Source organism: Grammomys surdaster, unplaced genomic scaffold, assembly GCF_004785775.1.
Source record: "Grammomys surdaster isolate TR1022 unplaced genomic scaffold, NIH_TR_1.0 237, whole genome shotgun sequence".
Classification (NCBI taxonomy): Eukaryota; Metazoa; Chordata; class Mammalia; order Rodentia; family Muridae; genus Grammomys; species Grammomys surdaster.
In genome coordinates, this window is record NW_021604682.1 from 1,162,306 (window position 1) to 1,175,785 (window position 13,480).

At 49.1% G+C, this 13,480-nt stretch overlaps 1 protein-coding gene and 1 long non-coding RNA gene across 3 annotated transcripts; one reads left to right on the top strand and one right to left on the bottom strand.

Annotated features, from left to right (window-relative positions):
- Positions 1-3,216: 3,216 nt before the first annotated feature.
- On the top strand, positions 3,217-4,942 carry LOC114626553. The gene is made up of 3 exons (XR_003712254.1): positions 3,217-3,353; positions 4,178-4,316; positions 4,460-4,942. It is a non-coding gene; the product is annotated as an uncharacterized LOC114626553 (long non-coding RNA).
- Positions 3,355-12,522, bottom strand: Spatc1l (spermatogenesis and centriole associated 1 like). Of its 2 annotated transcripts, XM_028773982.1 has the most exons (4): positions 12,225-12,522; positions 9,488-9,835; positions 4,161-4,312; positions 3,355-3,891 (listed from the first exon to the last, which is right to left on the bottom strand). In XM_028773982.1, exons 1-4 carry the CDS (start codon positions 12,424-12,426, stop codon positions 3,565-3,567), a joined length of 1,029 nt encoding a protein of 342 aa, XP_028629815.1. In that variant the 5' UTR covers positions 12,427-12,522; the 3' UTR covers positions 3,355-3,564. The 2 variants fall into 2 exon arrangements, with proteins under 2 accessions (XP_028629815.1, XP_028629816.1); XM_028773983.1 differs by lacking the exon at positions 3,355-3,891 and having other exon boundaries at positions 4,211-4,312; positions 9,552-9,835; positions 12,225-12,426.
- Positions 12,523-13,480: the final 958 nt, after the last annotated feature.

A 13,480-nucleotide genomic window follows, 5' to 3' on the forward strand; every position in this document is an offset into this window, starting at 1 on the left:
TACATACATATACACATGCACACATACATATATGCATACACATACATATACATATAAATTTGAGTGAGCATACATGTGTTTGCATTGATGCTGCATGAATGTATGGGTGTTGGGGAGGGTGTAGACGTGAGTGGACACATGGTAGTCAGTGTGAGAGTGTGACTGGTGATGCTGTTGTGTATGCTGTTGCTGTGTGGTATTGAGCTCCCAAGGGCAGGCAGATGAAGAACTCTAGAGCCAAAACCCCTTATAATTTATAGCCCCAGCTGCCTGAGAATGGCAAGATCCAGCTCACGGCTCCAACTCCCAGATGCCTTCTTCCAGTTCTTACAAATTCTAGGTAGAGACAGGTGGGTCCCTTCCATACGTGATCCACAGATCTTATGACAGTCCTGGACACACACGAACATCCCTGTCCTAGAGATGGCACCCTTCTCAGGTGCCTTCATTAACCACATACTTCACAAAGAGGCCCCCTACTCCACAAAGCCTTTAATATCAGAGTGTCAAGATATACCTCCCCACAGCATTGCTGGGCCCGGGTGAAGGGATTCATGTGGACATAGAGACTCAGTCTTCCTTGTGGCCATCTGGAAAGACTAAGAACCATTGAATTTATCACAAAGTTGAACAACCAGAAGTGAAGTGCTGGGCCCAGGCACAAATGCAGAGCAGATATCCAGGAGTCCATAGGTAAATGACAAATTGCCCATGCAGAAGCATCCCAAATCATTCATTTATGCAGGCATTGGCCCTGGGCAGGTGACACATGACTCCACCCCTTCAATGTGGAATGGGGCTACAGGTAACCAGTCCTCAAACCTGTACTCACCTCCAAGGGACTCGGCCAATTATACCACTATCAAAGTTTGCCTGAAACACACACACACACATACAGACACAGAGGAACAACTCACAAGCCTTCTAAACAACACACCAAACACCACAACCTGAGAGGAGCTGAGGCCCTAATCTCTAAGCACACTCCCAAGCCTGTGCCCACCATATGCACAGAGCATAGTCAAGTGGACACACAACAGCCTGGGACCATGCAGAGCTGAGCTCAAAAGCTTGGGGACACCAATACACCAATGTTCTCTGGGATTGAGTTTGGAATGTTCTCCAAAAACTCATTATTGAAAGCTTGGTCCCAACAATAGCGATGTGAAGAGAAAGGGCTTTGGGAACATGACTGGGTCATGAGGACTCCGTTCTCATGGATGGATTAGGCCATTGATGAGTTCTTATTGAACTGCGTGGGCGGGGATCAGGGTCTGGTTGGAAGAGGTAAATCACTAGGAGTGAGTTTGCCCTCGATCAGGGTATAATTGTCTCATGACTGCGTTCTTTGTTTCCTGGACACTGAAATGACCAGCTTATCAGGATATCTCATGCCATCCTAGCCCCAGAAACAACCAAGCCAGCCAAGCACGGCCTGAAACCTCTGCATAGGAGCTAAATAAATCCTTCCTCACTAAACTGACTTTCTCGGATATTATGCCACCAGAGACAGAAAGCTGACTAACACAGAGGCTCACAGTCAAGTCCAAGAGCCAGATTCTTCAGACCCTGAAGCCTGGGGATCCAAATCACTCTGTCCCTCCTGCTCCCCAGGGTTACTTTTGAGTAATTTTGTGCTCATTTCTGTTTATTCTTTTATGACACCATGACACCTTGGATGCCTTGCTATTTAGAAAAACAACAGCCACAATCTTTCTACTGTGAGCTAGCAACTCCTGGTGTATAAACACATCTCTGTTATGCCACAGAGGAACAACTCAAAGCTTACTTCTTTATTCAGTTCTCCCCAAGCCAAGGATCTGCCCTCCAAAGCATACAGGGCAAGGCACTTAGTCAGTAGAGACAACCTCCTCTATCATGGTCCAAGCATCTCCAAGTTACACTCTCCTATTCTTGTTCATGTTTACCTACCCTCTTCCTCCTCCCTCCTCCTCCTCCCTCCTCCTCCTCCTCCTCTTCCTCTTCTTCCTCTCCCTCCTCCTCCTTTTCCTCCTCCTCCTCTCCCTCCTCCTCCTCCTCCTTTTCCTCTCTCACCTTAGAAGCATCCTGCCCATCCCCCACAGCCCTGTGCAGCAGCACAAGAGGCTTCCTACTCGAACTGCGAGCAACACTGTTTCCTCTCACTCCATGTCCTCAGCCTGCCCTACCTGAGGAAACAAATCTACATATAGATTTACCCTTATTCCTTACCTCATGCTTGCAGGAAGCAACCAGTTGCTGTCTTCCGAAGAGAAGTGGCTAGGACAACAGACACAGCTACAGGCCTGTGGTCTGACAGCTCCTATTGCATTCTATATGGATGTGGTCATGCTCTGTCTCACTTTAATCACCCCAATGATGACTCCGAAAGGGGGACACTGATGACAGCAACACTGAACCAGACCCTCTCAAGGGGCTTAGGGAACTCCAGGTTGGCTAGCCCCATCCTCTGGTATCAGGTTTGGTCCTCTCCCTTCACCGGGACTCGGCACTCCCTTCAACAGATAGGCATCTCGGAACTGAACAACTATACCAAGCAGAGAGGGGTCCCTCAAGGATGTTACTCAGTTTTCTGGCTCTAACAATTTGGACCTAGACAGAGGTCCTACTCAGAACTCAAGAGATAGCACAGGAACCAGCTTGGGGTAGCTACCTGCACTACCTGAACCACCTCTGGTCTCAAAGTTGCCAAGTGTCATACCACTCTGGGTCGTTGTGTCTGGATCCCCAGTCTCAAGCCCACTGATTCACGGAAGGTTCAGTCCCTTTGTTGTAGCGCTGCCTCTGGAGCTCTGTATGTGCACATAGGGAGGTACCGTGGGGTCGGAATTGGTGTGAAGTCACAGTAACCTTACCACTCTGGTCAATGTCCAAGAAGAACAGGCCTCCTGGGTCCCAAGAACTAAGCCCCATCATCTCTTAGTGGCCCCTTCCCTATGTTGCTGCGGCTTCCATAACTCCTGTTCCACAGAACTTATCCGGGGGCCCAGCACGTGCGCAATCATACAGGCCAAACAGACAGGCCATCTGCGGTCACAGTCCAAAGTCCCCAACTTTGACCGAAGATCTGTGTTTCCATTCTGATAGGCTCTGCTGGTTCCATGACCTTCTTGCCTCCAGCTCTGCATTCGGGAACACCCAAATTGAAAGAGGACTTACTGGTCCTTTCGTGGGGGGGGGGGGGGGGGGAGGGCGCGGGGACTGAGGCTTTCAAGGATGCTGTGCTAAGAAGGAGTTGCAGCATTCAGCCTGGGCAGCGGCTGAGCCCCAGGTTCGGCTCAAAAACACCTACCCACAGCTCTTGCAGGCCAGCAGAGACCAAGACACCTCACCACGCCCTCAAAGAGCCAGAGGTAAGGCAAACAAATAAATAAGCTTTTAATAAGGCAACAGGTGCCCGGTGGCTGTGCGTAGCCCGGGCTGCTGGATGCCCTGGGCAAGCGCAGACATGGAGGAGGCCTCTCCCCACTGTAGCTGGGCAGACAGCTTTCCATGCGGGAGGACGCGGGTGGCCCCCGGGTTTGGAACAAACACATTTATTGCCGGAAGGGTGAGGCGAGCGGCTCACCAGGCAAAGAGTGGTTTACTGTCCTCCTTGGAGAGTTCACACAGGCAATTCAGCAGTAGCAGGGAGTCACCCAGGAACTTGGGCGGGACAATGTCAATGACGAGCTTGCGCAGTGCAGCCGGGCTGCTGTGCAGTGGGTTAGCCCGCAAATCCGGACGCTGCTTCAGGATGCCGTAGGTATTGATGAGAAACTCACTAAACACCGGGTGTACCTCGCGGCTGTAGCCCAGCTTCTCCAGCCTTGCGGTCAGTGTCAGATAGCGATGCGTCAGCTCCCGCAGCTTCTTCTCATCCACGGAGCCGTCTAGGGACTTGATAGACGTCTAAGGGACACAGAGCAGAGGAAACGAGGCACCGGGTCAGAAAAGCCCCTGACTCTAGGAGGTAGGTGGGAAAGGCAGACTTGGAGGCTTAGGGGAGAACTGGACGCCCTTATCCCCTTCCGCACTTCAGAAGGATGAGCCCTTGTCCCTTGTAGGGAAGGGGAAGGTTACACTTGGACCCGAGAAGAGTCAGGTGTCTGCAAGGACTTGCCAATACCAGGATGTGCCTGTCCCAAGTACCAGCCCTGAGCTGGGGCAATAAAGCGTACCTGCTTGATCTTCTCAGGGATATTGGACACTGTGAAACCATAGAGGCGAGTCACCCCTGGGAACACATAGGCCAGGATACGCCGGTCAAGCTGGAATGCGATCTCTCCAACGATGCGGCCATCCTTCTCAGCACCCGCAAAACTCTGGATCTCTGGGTAAGACAGGTACCATCCTGACCATTTCAAGGTACCAAGGTACCTTCGCCTCCCCATTGCCAGAATATAGGAAAATCTTTTTTTAAAAAAACTGAGGTATTTGGAGCCGTAGAGGGGGACCATCCCTCTCTGTTTGCTCTCAGCGTGTTTTCCTGGGACCTGGACACACAGCTCCCTCTCTGTCTGAGAAGCCAAAAGCCATGTGAACCTGCAGAAGATAGTGAGTCCCTTGGGAAGGATGATACCCAAGTCTATCCAGAGAGAGTGGGGCTCTCCCCTGTTGTTCTCAGATGCTGCTCTGCCACCCCACCAACTCAGCCTTCTCTGAGGACAGCGGGGACATCACAGCCTGGCTCTGGAAAGAGCCAGACTCATCCGGTCTACAACATTGCCACCAAAGGCGGGCTGATGTCTGACAGTTCAGTATCAACTCTATCTCGCCCATGGCTATGGAGAGGATGACAGACTTACTGAAGATGCTCTTCTTATTCTTCTTCTTAAACTTCTCAGGACTACCCTGAATCCCCCTAAAAACGGTCCCCAAATAACCCCTCTCCACACAACAGCTTCTGGTATAATAGAAGTCATCATCAAACAATATAGTACATATCCATATCCTTTCAAAACCTCGTGCTCTTTAGAAAATGAACCTCATCTGAATTTAGAAGACCTGTAGAAAACACTGCTATATCTACAGGGCCTTGTTGACCACTCACACTCAGATGAATGTAAGCTGGACAGTCCCTCTCAGTTCAATTTCCACATTACAGAGCACAGGACGGCAGCACAGGTGACTTAGCCCAGGGAACCCCGCATCCTACGCCCCACATGCTACACCCCACATGCTACACCCCACATGCTACACCCCACATGCTACACCCCACATGCTGTGCTCATTTAGAGGCATCACCCCTCAGCTGCACACTTCCATCCTGACAGAAAACATAGGCCAGCAGACTAACACCTAGGCAAGACCCGAGACTCACACCCCCGGACAGGATGTCAGTTTGGGGAGGTCCTATGGGTCTGACGCAGAGGCTTCAACACTGTATGAATAGTGCTACATGGCTCAGGAACTCCAGGCCCTGTGTGCATTATGGCAGCTCAGCACTCACATGCAAGGCACTGATAGCTGTATAGAGATGTGAACACTGGACCCTCATCCCTGCTGGCGGTGCCTTGTGACCTTGAGCTTTTAGTGGGGGGGGGGGGGGGTGATCCAGAATGATTTGTTATCCTCCTTACCATCATGGGGACACGCTCCAGGGCTAGCTCTGCCTATATGACCTTGGTCAAACAGTTGTTCAACAAGTATCAAGCCCTGAGCCAGGGATACACACTGACCAGGACATTAGCGTGCTGAAAAGCATGCACTACTGTGAGTACCAGTAAGTGAGACAACCAGGAAGAAGCTTGGATAGACAGGGAAAACAGGAACCCCAACTTGGGCTCACAGAGTAGGGAACAGGACAGACAAGAAGCCAGGCCGTTGGTCTATGTAGCTGGGCATTTGGAAGTAGCGTCAGCTAGTATTTCCCTTGCAGGACCAGCCTCTCTCAAGTGTGCTTTCAGAAGCACTGACAATGCCAGTCAGTGCAGAGAGGCTGAGGACACATCTCCTGCCCTCCTGCAGAGTCCCAGGTGGCAGAAGGACTTTGAGTTTTTGGTACCTACAGATCTATATTCTCCCCATCATCTTCTAGGGAAAACAACCAGTAGGCATAGACCAGTATAGAGGCTGAACTTTGCTATTCTCTGTGACCTTGGCTTAACTACTTAGAAGAAGAGATATCTTTCTCAAAGACAGTAGCCCTCATAACAGGTAATGTCCTTCCCAGCATAGAAAGCCAGCAGCAGCTAAGCCAACAGCCCTCAGATGTGCAACCTGCTTTCATTTCTTAACTTTGGAACAGACGGTTCATCTGCATGAGAACCCTTTGAGTGACCCTCGGAATCCAGTACAGCTGAGGCTGGGGTCACCTGATTGCCCAGCCAATTGGAAACTCCTTATCAGAATGCAACTCACACACTATAAAAGCCCTTCCTCTTTCAAGCAGCAGACTCTATGATCACTATTATACACAGAGAGCCGCACAGCCATCACCACTATCTCTTTCCGGAAGTTTCCAAGACCCCCCAAAGCAAGCAAATGCCGTTCTATTCCCAATCGCTTTTCAATCTCCAGCCCCTGCAACTACTCCTCTCGTGGATTTATCAAAGACGGGCATGTCACATAGTTGGAGCTACACAGTGGGCACCCTTCTACGTCTGACATCATCCAGTTAGCATAACCTCTTCAGGATCCACCTTTGCAAGCCAGCACTTCATTATCTCTATTGCCATTTGAAAGATACCCCAGCAGATAAACAAGCAACATTTTATTCATCTGCTCGTCCGTTGACGGGTGTTTGTATTGCTTGCCTCTTTGGAGTATTATGAATGAAGCCGTGATGGACGCCTGTGTCAAAGTTTCTGTGTGAACAGATGTTTTCATTCCCTAGGGTTTCTGGGTCGTAACTTTATGATCTTTTGAGGATATGCCAGACTCTCTACCTCAGTCAGCTGTCCTATCTTGTGTTCCCATCCGTGCTCAAAGAAGATCCCTTTTCCTGCTGTTTTACAGCCGATGGAGATGGGGCACGGAACCCCCTTGGGGCTCTCCTTACACTGTTAACGATGCATATTGGCCATTCTGCCCAAACCCTCTGCACATCTTTTACAGACAGTCTTGCAGTGCAGCCCAAGCTGGTCTAAAACTAGAGATTCTTTTGTCTCCATCAGCTAAGCCAACGGTTCTCAACCTGTAGGTCAAACAACCCTTCCACAGGGGTCGCATATGAGAGATCCTGCATATCAGATAGTCATACTGCGATTCATAACGTTAGGAAAGTTATAGTTATGAAGTAACAATAAAAATAATTATATGGCTGGGCAGTGGTGGTGCATACCTTTAATCCCAGCACTTGGGAGGCAGAGGCAGGTGAATTTCTGAGTTTGAGGCCAGCCTGGTCTACAGAGTGAGTTCCTGGACAGCCAGGGCTACACAGAGAAACCCTGTCTCGAAAAACCAAAACCAACTATGGAATGCAAATGGGGTTTTGTTGTGTTTTAGTTAGTTTATTTGTTTTTCAGACAGGGTCATACTCTGTAGCCCAGGCTGGCCTAGGAATCATTATATAGCCCAGGCTGACTTGGAACTCAAGGTGATCCTCCTGCCACAACTTCCTATGACCTGAGATTATAAAACTGAGCTACCACATCCTACAAGAGTCCTTATAAACTCTAGAACTATCCTTATACCAATACATGATTTACAAATATTTCCTACAGTGACTTTTCTTTTCTTGATGTTCCTTCAAGCCTGGGAGATTTTTCATTGGGCAAAGGAGTTTGGTGTATCTATCTTTGGTGGTTGCACAGGTTTTGGGTATCATACCTAGAAACCCATTGCCAAGGCAATGAAGACTGAACACTGTGCCTTTAAGTCTTGTGTGTTTGGAGATTCTTAGATTTCTCAGGCATTTTCATATGCTTAGTTGATTTTTACATATGACATGAGGGACAGCCCGACTTCCTTCTTTGTATGTACACCCCCAGTGTCCTCCCTCCACTGAATTGTCTTAGCAACACTCTAAACGCATGAGCTTGCTGCTGGCTCATATCTCCCACTGACACGTATGTCTATCCCACAATGACTCCTATGACGGTCTCGATTGCTGTAGCTTTACAGTAAATTTAGGATTGGAAAGTATGAGTCTTTTGTTCACTTTTTTTTTTCTTTTTGGTTTTTCAAGACAGGGTCTCTCTGTGTAGCCCTGGCTGTCCTGGAACTCACTCTGTAGACCAGGCTGGCCTCGAACTCAGAAATCCGCCTGCCTCTGCCTCCCTACTGCCTGGCTCTTTGTTCACTTTTTAAAAGCTGTTTTTTACCTGTCCTGGGTCCTGTCTATTTCATTATAAAAATAAGGTTCTGTTTACTTTTTCATAGAGAAACTAGCTAGAATTGATAAGAGTTGCAATGATCTATTGGTTATTATTAATATTGACCGTTAAACAATATTAAGTCTTCTAATCTATAAATACAACTGTCTTGGCTAGTGAAAGTGTTATGCCTTCCGATGTGTTTCTTTCTTACTCATTTTCCAAAGTTGTGGGTATTAAAAGCCCAGGAATGAGAATCAAGCTGGAAGCTGCCCTGATGCTGGCAGTTTTTATAGGGGTAGAAAGTGCTATGAAAATTTGCTAGGAGAAAATCACCCCTCTTACCCAGCAGTGGAAATGCTTTAATACTGCCTGCCAAGCAGGATGTGCCCATGATACCACAATAGCATGATTTTTATAGGAGTAATCAACCACTTTCTGCTTGGATCTGAGACCACAGGGCTCCACAAGTAGGAAGAGGACCGGCTTTTGATAAGACACTAAGGTCATGCCATGAGGAAGAACCATCTTTTCAAGTGTTGGTGCTGGAGTAACTTCTACATGCAAACCTCATACTACAGACAAAACCCCAAACTCTTGTCCCTAGTCAGAGGCCTAAATCCAAAAGCTTTAGCTATGAAACTTCTAAAAAGTTAAAGAGCGTCTATAACTTTGGGCTTAACAGAGAGTTCCCAAAGTAGACACAAAAAGCACAAACGACCAAAGAAAACTATCAGGAAATTCTACTTGACAATGTTCAAGTTTCACCCTGTCCCCAGCCAAACAGTAAACAGTGGGAAACTCTCAGACCTGGAGACAATATCCAAAGAACATAAACCCAAAAATGACTTAGATGTGGAACCACATGAAGAGATATCTTTTTCAGCTAAATATTGAGAATGGGCTAGCATTTCCATTTTTCTTTTTCTTTTTTTTTCTTTTTTTTTTTTTTTGGTTTTTCGAGACAGGGTTTTTCTGTGTAGCCCTGGCTGTCCTGGAACTCACTCTGTAGACCAGGCTGGCCTTGAACTCAGAAATCTGCCTACCTCTGCCTCCCAAGCGCTGGGATTAAAGGCGTGCGCCACCACTGCCCGGCAACCATTTTTCTTTTTCAAAAGGCCAAACAGACCTAATTCTGGACCCAGGCGTACCCTAGCGCCCCTCCCCACTCTTCCCCACTGGAGAAGCTAGTCACAGTCAGGTCTCTGAAATGTGGTTTTCCCACCCGGGGCCACCTCTGTGTACCATACCATTGAGGTAATAGGTCCTCCTGCTCCTATCCCCAGTGGGCAGGTTACTCTCCGAGAAGCACACCTTCTTAGGTCGCGAGATTTCCCTGGGCTCAAGCAGGGTTTTGTCAGCCAGGGAGTCCTGCAAGGGACTCAGGAGTGGGGTCAGCTTCCTGTCAGCGATTCGTGCGTGTAGTTCTGGAGGGCTGAGGAAGGACTTGAAAGGCATCTGAGAGGTAGTTGCACAGCCTGGGGAAGCGTCGTCCTCACTGGAGAGCGGGGCGTGTGAGCATAGCAGGTCCTCCAGAGAGGATGTCTGTAGCTGGGGTGGTGTGTCAGAGACACTGGCAAACCTTCCAAAATCTGGACCTGGGGTGAAAAAAAGGACAATAAGTCTGACTGGAGATACTCACAGAGACACATCAGGAAGCATGGGATTTGTGGATGCAAACTACCAGAGGTGTGCCCCTCCCTCTTCTCCCTGGCATTTCACCTGGAGATAGAGGGAGCCCCTCCCTGCTTCACAAACTCAACAGTAAGCATTCGGGCCTTGGTGTGCTCGCAACCACCATTCACTCGAGTGATGTCTACGCGCTTTCCAAATTCATCACAAACGGCACCATCCTATACGTTTTTCTGCAAACGTAAATTTTTTTTTTTTTCAGATTTACCCGTATCCCGTATCCAGCCACCTGTGAATGACCTGGTTCCTCTGGTCGCTGACCCACGAGCCCGGCCCACGACTTTCCACCTCGTTTCACCACAAAAGTAAAGCTATGGCTCGGGGTGGTGGCTCAGTCGTAGGACACTTGCTTAGATGGGCTTAGGCCCTTAGGTCAAAGCCCAGTACTAAAAAAAAAGGCTATTTGTTGCGGTCAGCATGTGCGGTCAGCATGTGTGGTCAGCATGTGCTTCCTTGCTTTCGTTGGAGCCTTCCCACAGCCACACCTAAGCTCAGGCGTGTGCATGTTTGACCCTCTTGTTTTTCACAGCCCTCATCAACGTCACTTGTCTATCCATCCTTTGACTTGGGAAGTTCTTATCTACCTAGAGCTTGTCCTCTTAGCAAGAAAGTGAGCGTACTTGAGAAAGTGTTTTTAGAGTCTATCAAAAAATCATACCTTAAAACGTACATAGGCAGGGGCCACTGCTCTGCCCCAAAAGTGTTTTATAAGAAAAAAGCATAACGGCTTGCTAGCAAGATGCTACACCTCCCTGTCTGCCCTTGTAAGACCCATCATCATTGAGGGCCTGCCTATCCATTTACCCTTCAAAGCACCAAAGAGGTTTATGTGTACAGCTGTACACCAACTAGAAACGTGAATGACATTCTCTTGGAACCAGTGTCCAACGGCTCAGTAAGAAACAGAAAACCAAAGTGGGCCCATCAACCAAAACTTAAAAATTCTGAAAAAAGAGAATCTCTTCAACAAATCGTTCTGAGAAAATGGCATGTCACATGTACAAGTGCAAGACTAGAGATTGACCCCTCCCTCAACGCCCTTGGAACTCGGTCAGGTGGCATGGGGTTTGTCAGTCTCTGACAGTGGTTAGCGGCCATGAGACGTGGGGACGCGTGTTTATATGACCACCACAACACATCATATTACAAACATCACACATTCGCTATAGGATGTCACATGTGACCCAGCTGTGTGGGCACAGCCCCTCCAACAAACATTGCTTTCTCGGCAGCTTGGGCAGCAGCTCTGTCTCCATCCCCGACTCTGGCTCCTTGTGAGGACCCCCTATATAACCAAGCTCCTTCTTCAAGGTTTCCCTTGAGACTCAGCGGTGGAGATGTGAAGGACCCCTCTGGTAGGCTTCATGCCTACCAGACTCCAATAGGCTACAAAACACATTCTCAGTGCTGAGTGTGATCAGAGGACAGACACCGAGACAACCCCGAGTGACCATTACACCAAAGGCAGGTTCTCAAAGTCTCCCTTACAAGTTTTAAGCTAACCTCAAAGACATCCTACAGGAGTGGGCTACAGCCTGGCCAAATCCAGTTTACCATCGGGTTGTTTGTCCCCTTAAGGACTTGGTAAGTTGGAACGTCTCTCTAGCCTCCCATTCTGGTCAGGTGATATGAACCGCAATCTCATCCTTCAGGAAATTGAACCCACGGGGTCAGCTAGAGTTCTCAGACATCAGAGATTGGAAGAGGGACTCTGTCCACACCACATTCCAGTCAAAGTCCTAAGTCATATCCACCAACCATATCCCAAATCGCACTATTGCAGAAATTGGTCACCAGCCCCACTCATGTTTCTCCCCCAACCCCCACAACCCCCACTCTGGAAAAAAAAAAAAAGCTACCGTTTGAGCCGAAACTATTTAGTGATCAGGTGGTGGCACGATAGGCTTTGCCACCTACTGACACCCAAGAGTGGATATCAGGATCTCCCTCTGGGGTGGGTGTCACACCCCTCTCCTGAAGCCAGGTTCAACCAAGTGACTATTTCAACTGATGGCAAAGGAATGTCAGCTTAGCTCAATCAGTAGATACACCTGCACCTCTGCAAGATAAGACTGTATAGGATAAGCTGCTACAAAGCAAAGGTGGGGATGAAACCTCCCAGCCAACCCCCAAAAAAACAGAAATGACCTCAGCAGGCCCCGAGCCATGTGATCACACCCTGCTTGGTTTAAGCCAAATGACAGTGCTTACCACCCGGCATATCTGCCAGCCTATCTAAACCCTACGACCCTTCACAGGTAGAGCTCCCCTGTCGTAGCTAACCCTGCACCTCACCTCCATTCCCGGGGGAGCAGGTCTCAGGGTAGGTAGGGACCTTAGGATAGAGCAGGTCCCGGCTCCCTCGGCTACAGCTCTCCTGGCAACTCTCACTGAGCAGTCTCTTCAGCATCTGGTTCTCCTTCAGGAGGCGCACCTGCTTCTTCAGGTCTGCGTTCTCACTCATGAGCCTGCTCATCAGCTCACTACCCTCTGCCATGGTGTCAAGTGCTCACATGTGGGCCTGTGGCCCCATGGAGGTGGAAATAACAGAGCCCGAAGACCCCCACAGAAACAGCCTAAGGCCACGAAGTTCCACACTGCCTGGCCTTCCACAGCCTTCCACAGCCTTCCACAGCCTTCCACAGCCTTGTGATGTCATTACCTTTAAAGAGGCAGTGCCACAAAGCCAACGTCCTTCTTCCTCGCCTGCCCCTCTGCTCCCAGACATCTCTATACCAACCTGTGCCTGGTGACACACAGAGATGCGTACAAGTATGTAAGCATGCGCCTCAAACCACAGAGAGATTGGGTGTTCATAACATTGACTTGTCTCTGGACTGGGAAGAAAGGAGGGTGGCCTTCTAGAAGATAGCCTAGACAGGGAGGACAGACCTTTCTAGAACTTTCCAGAAGCAGCCAGAACAGGGCATGGGAGGGCCATGCTGTCCATAGCATGTGAAGTCCACAGGTCACAGTGGCGATTTGACTGTCATCTTGATGACTATGTCATCTCAATGTCTCTTCCCGTGACATGTACCTATGAGGTTAACCTCTCATTACCTGGCTCCACAGGACCACAGGCCAGTGGGGCTCCCAGAACCTACAGGGGATATGAGATGCTGTTTTTGAGTAAGGAAAGGAAAAGGCCATGAGAGCAGAAGAGGTGACCAGCCTAGGGCAGAACCCCACGATTGCCCCACAATCCCAGGGAGATTCTAGAGGAACCCTGACAGGGCTAAAAATGGAGGCCACTTACTGGTCACGTCACATTTCCCTCATGAAAAGACTTCAGGCAGCATGTTTGTGTCCACCTCACACACACTGAGCACTGAGTGTCTGACTCCATGCCAAACTGGATTAAACAGGGATGAAGGCCTATGAATCAGGGACCACGAGACTGGTGGTGCTACAGTAGTCAGCTAATGTAGCATCTGGGAACTCACCTGGGCACCCCGCTTTTCCTACTGAATAAAGTGAATGAGCTGTATCTCTGAATCAGGTCTTCCTCCTGTACTGGCTGCTCAGAGACATCAAGGGTTACTGTCTGGTCA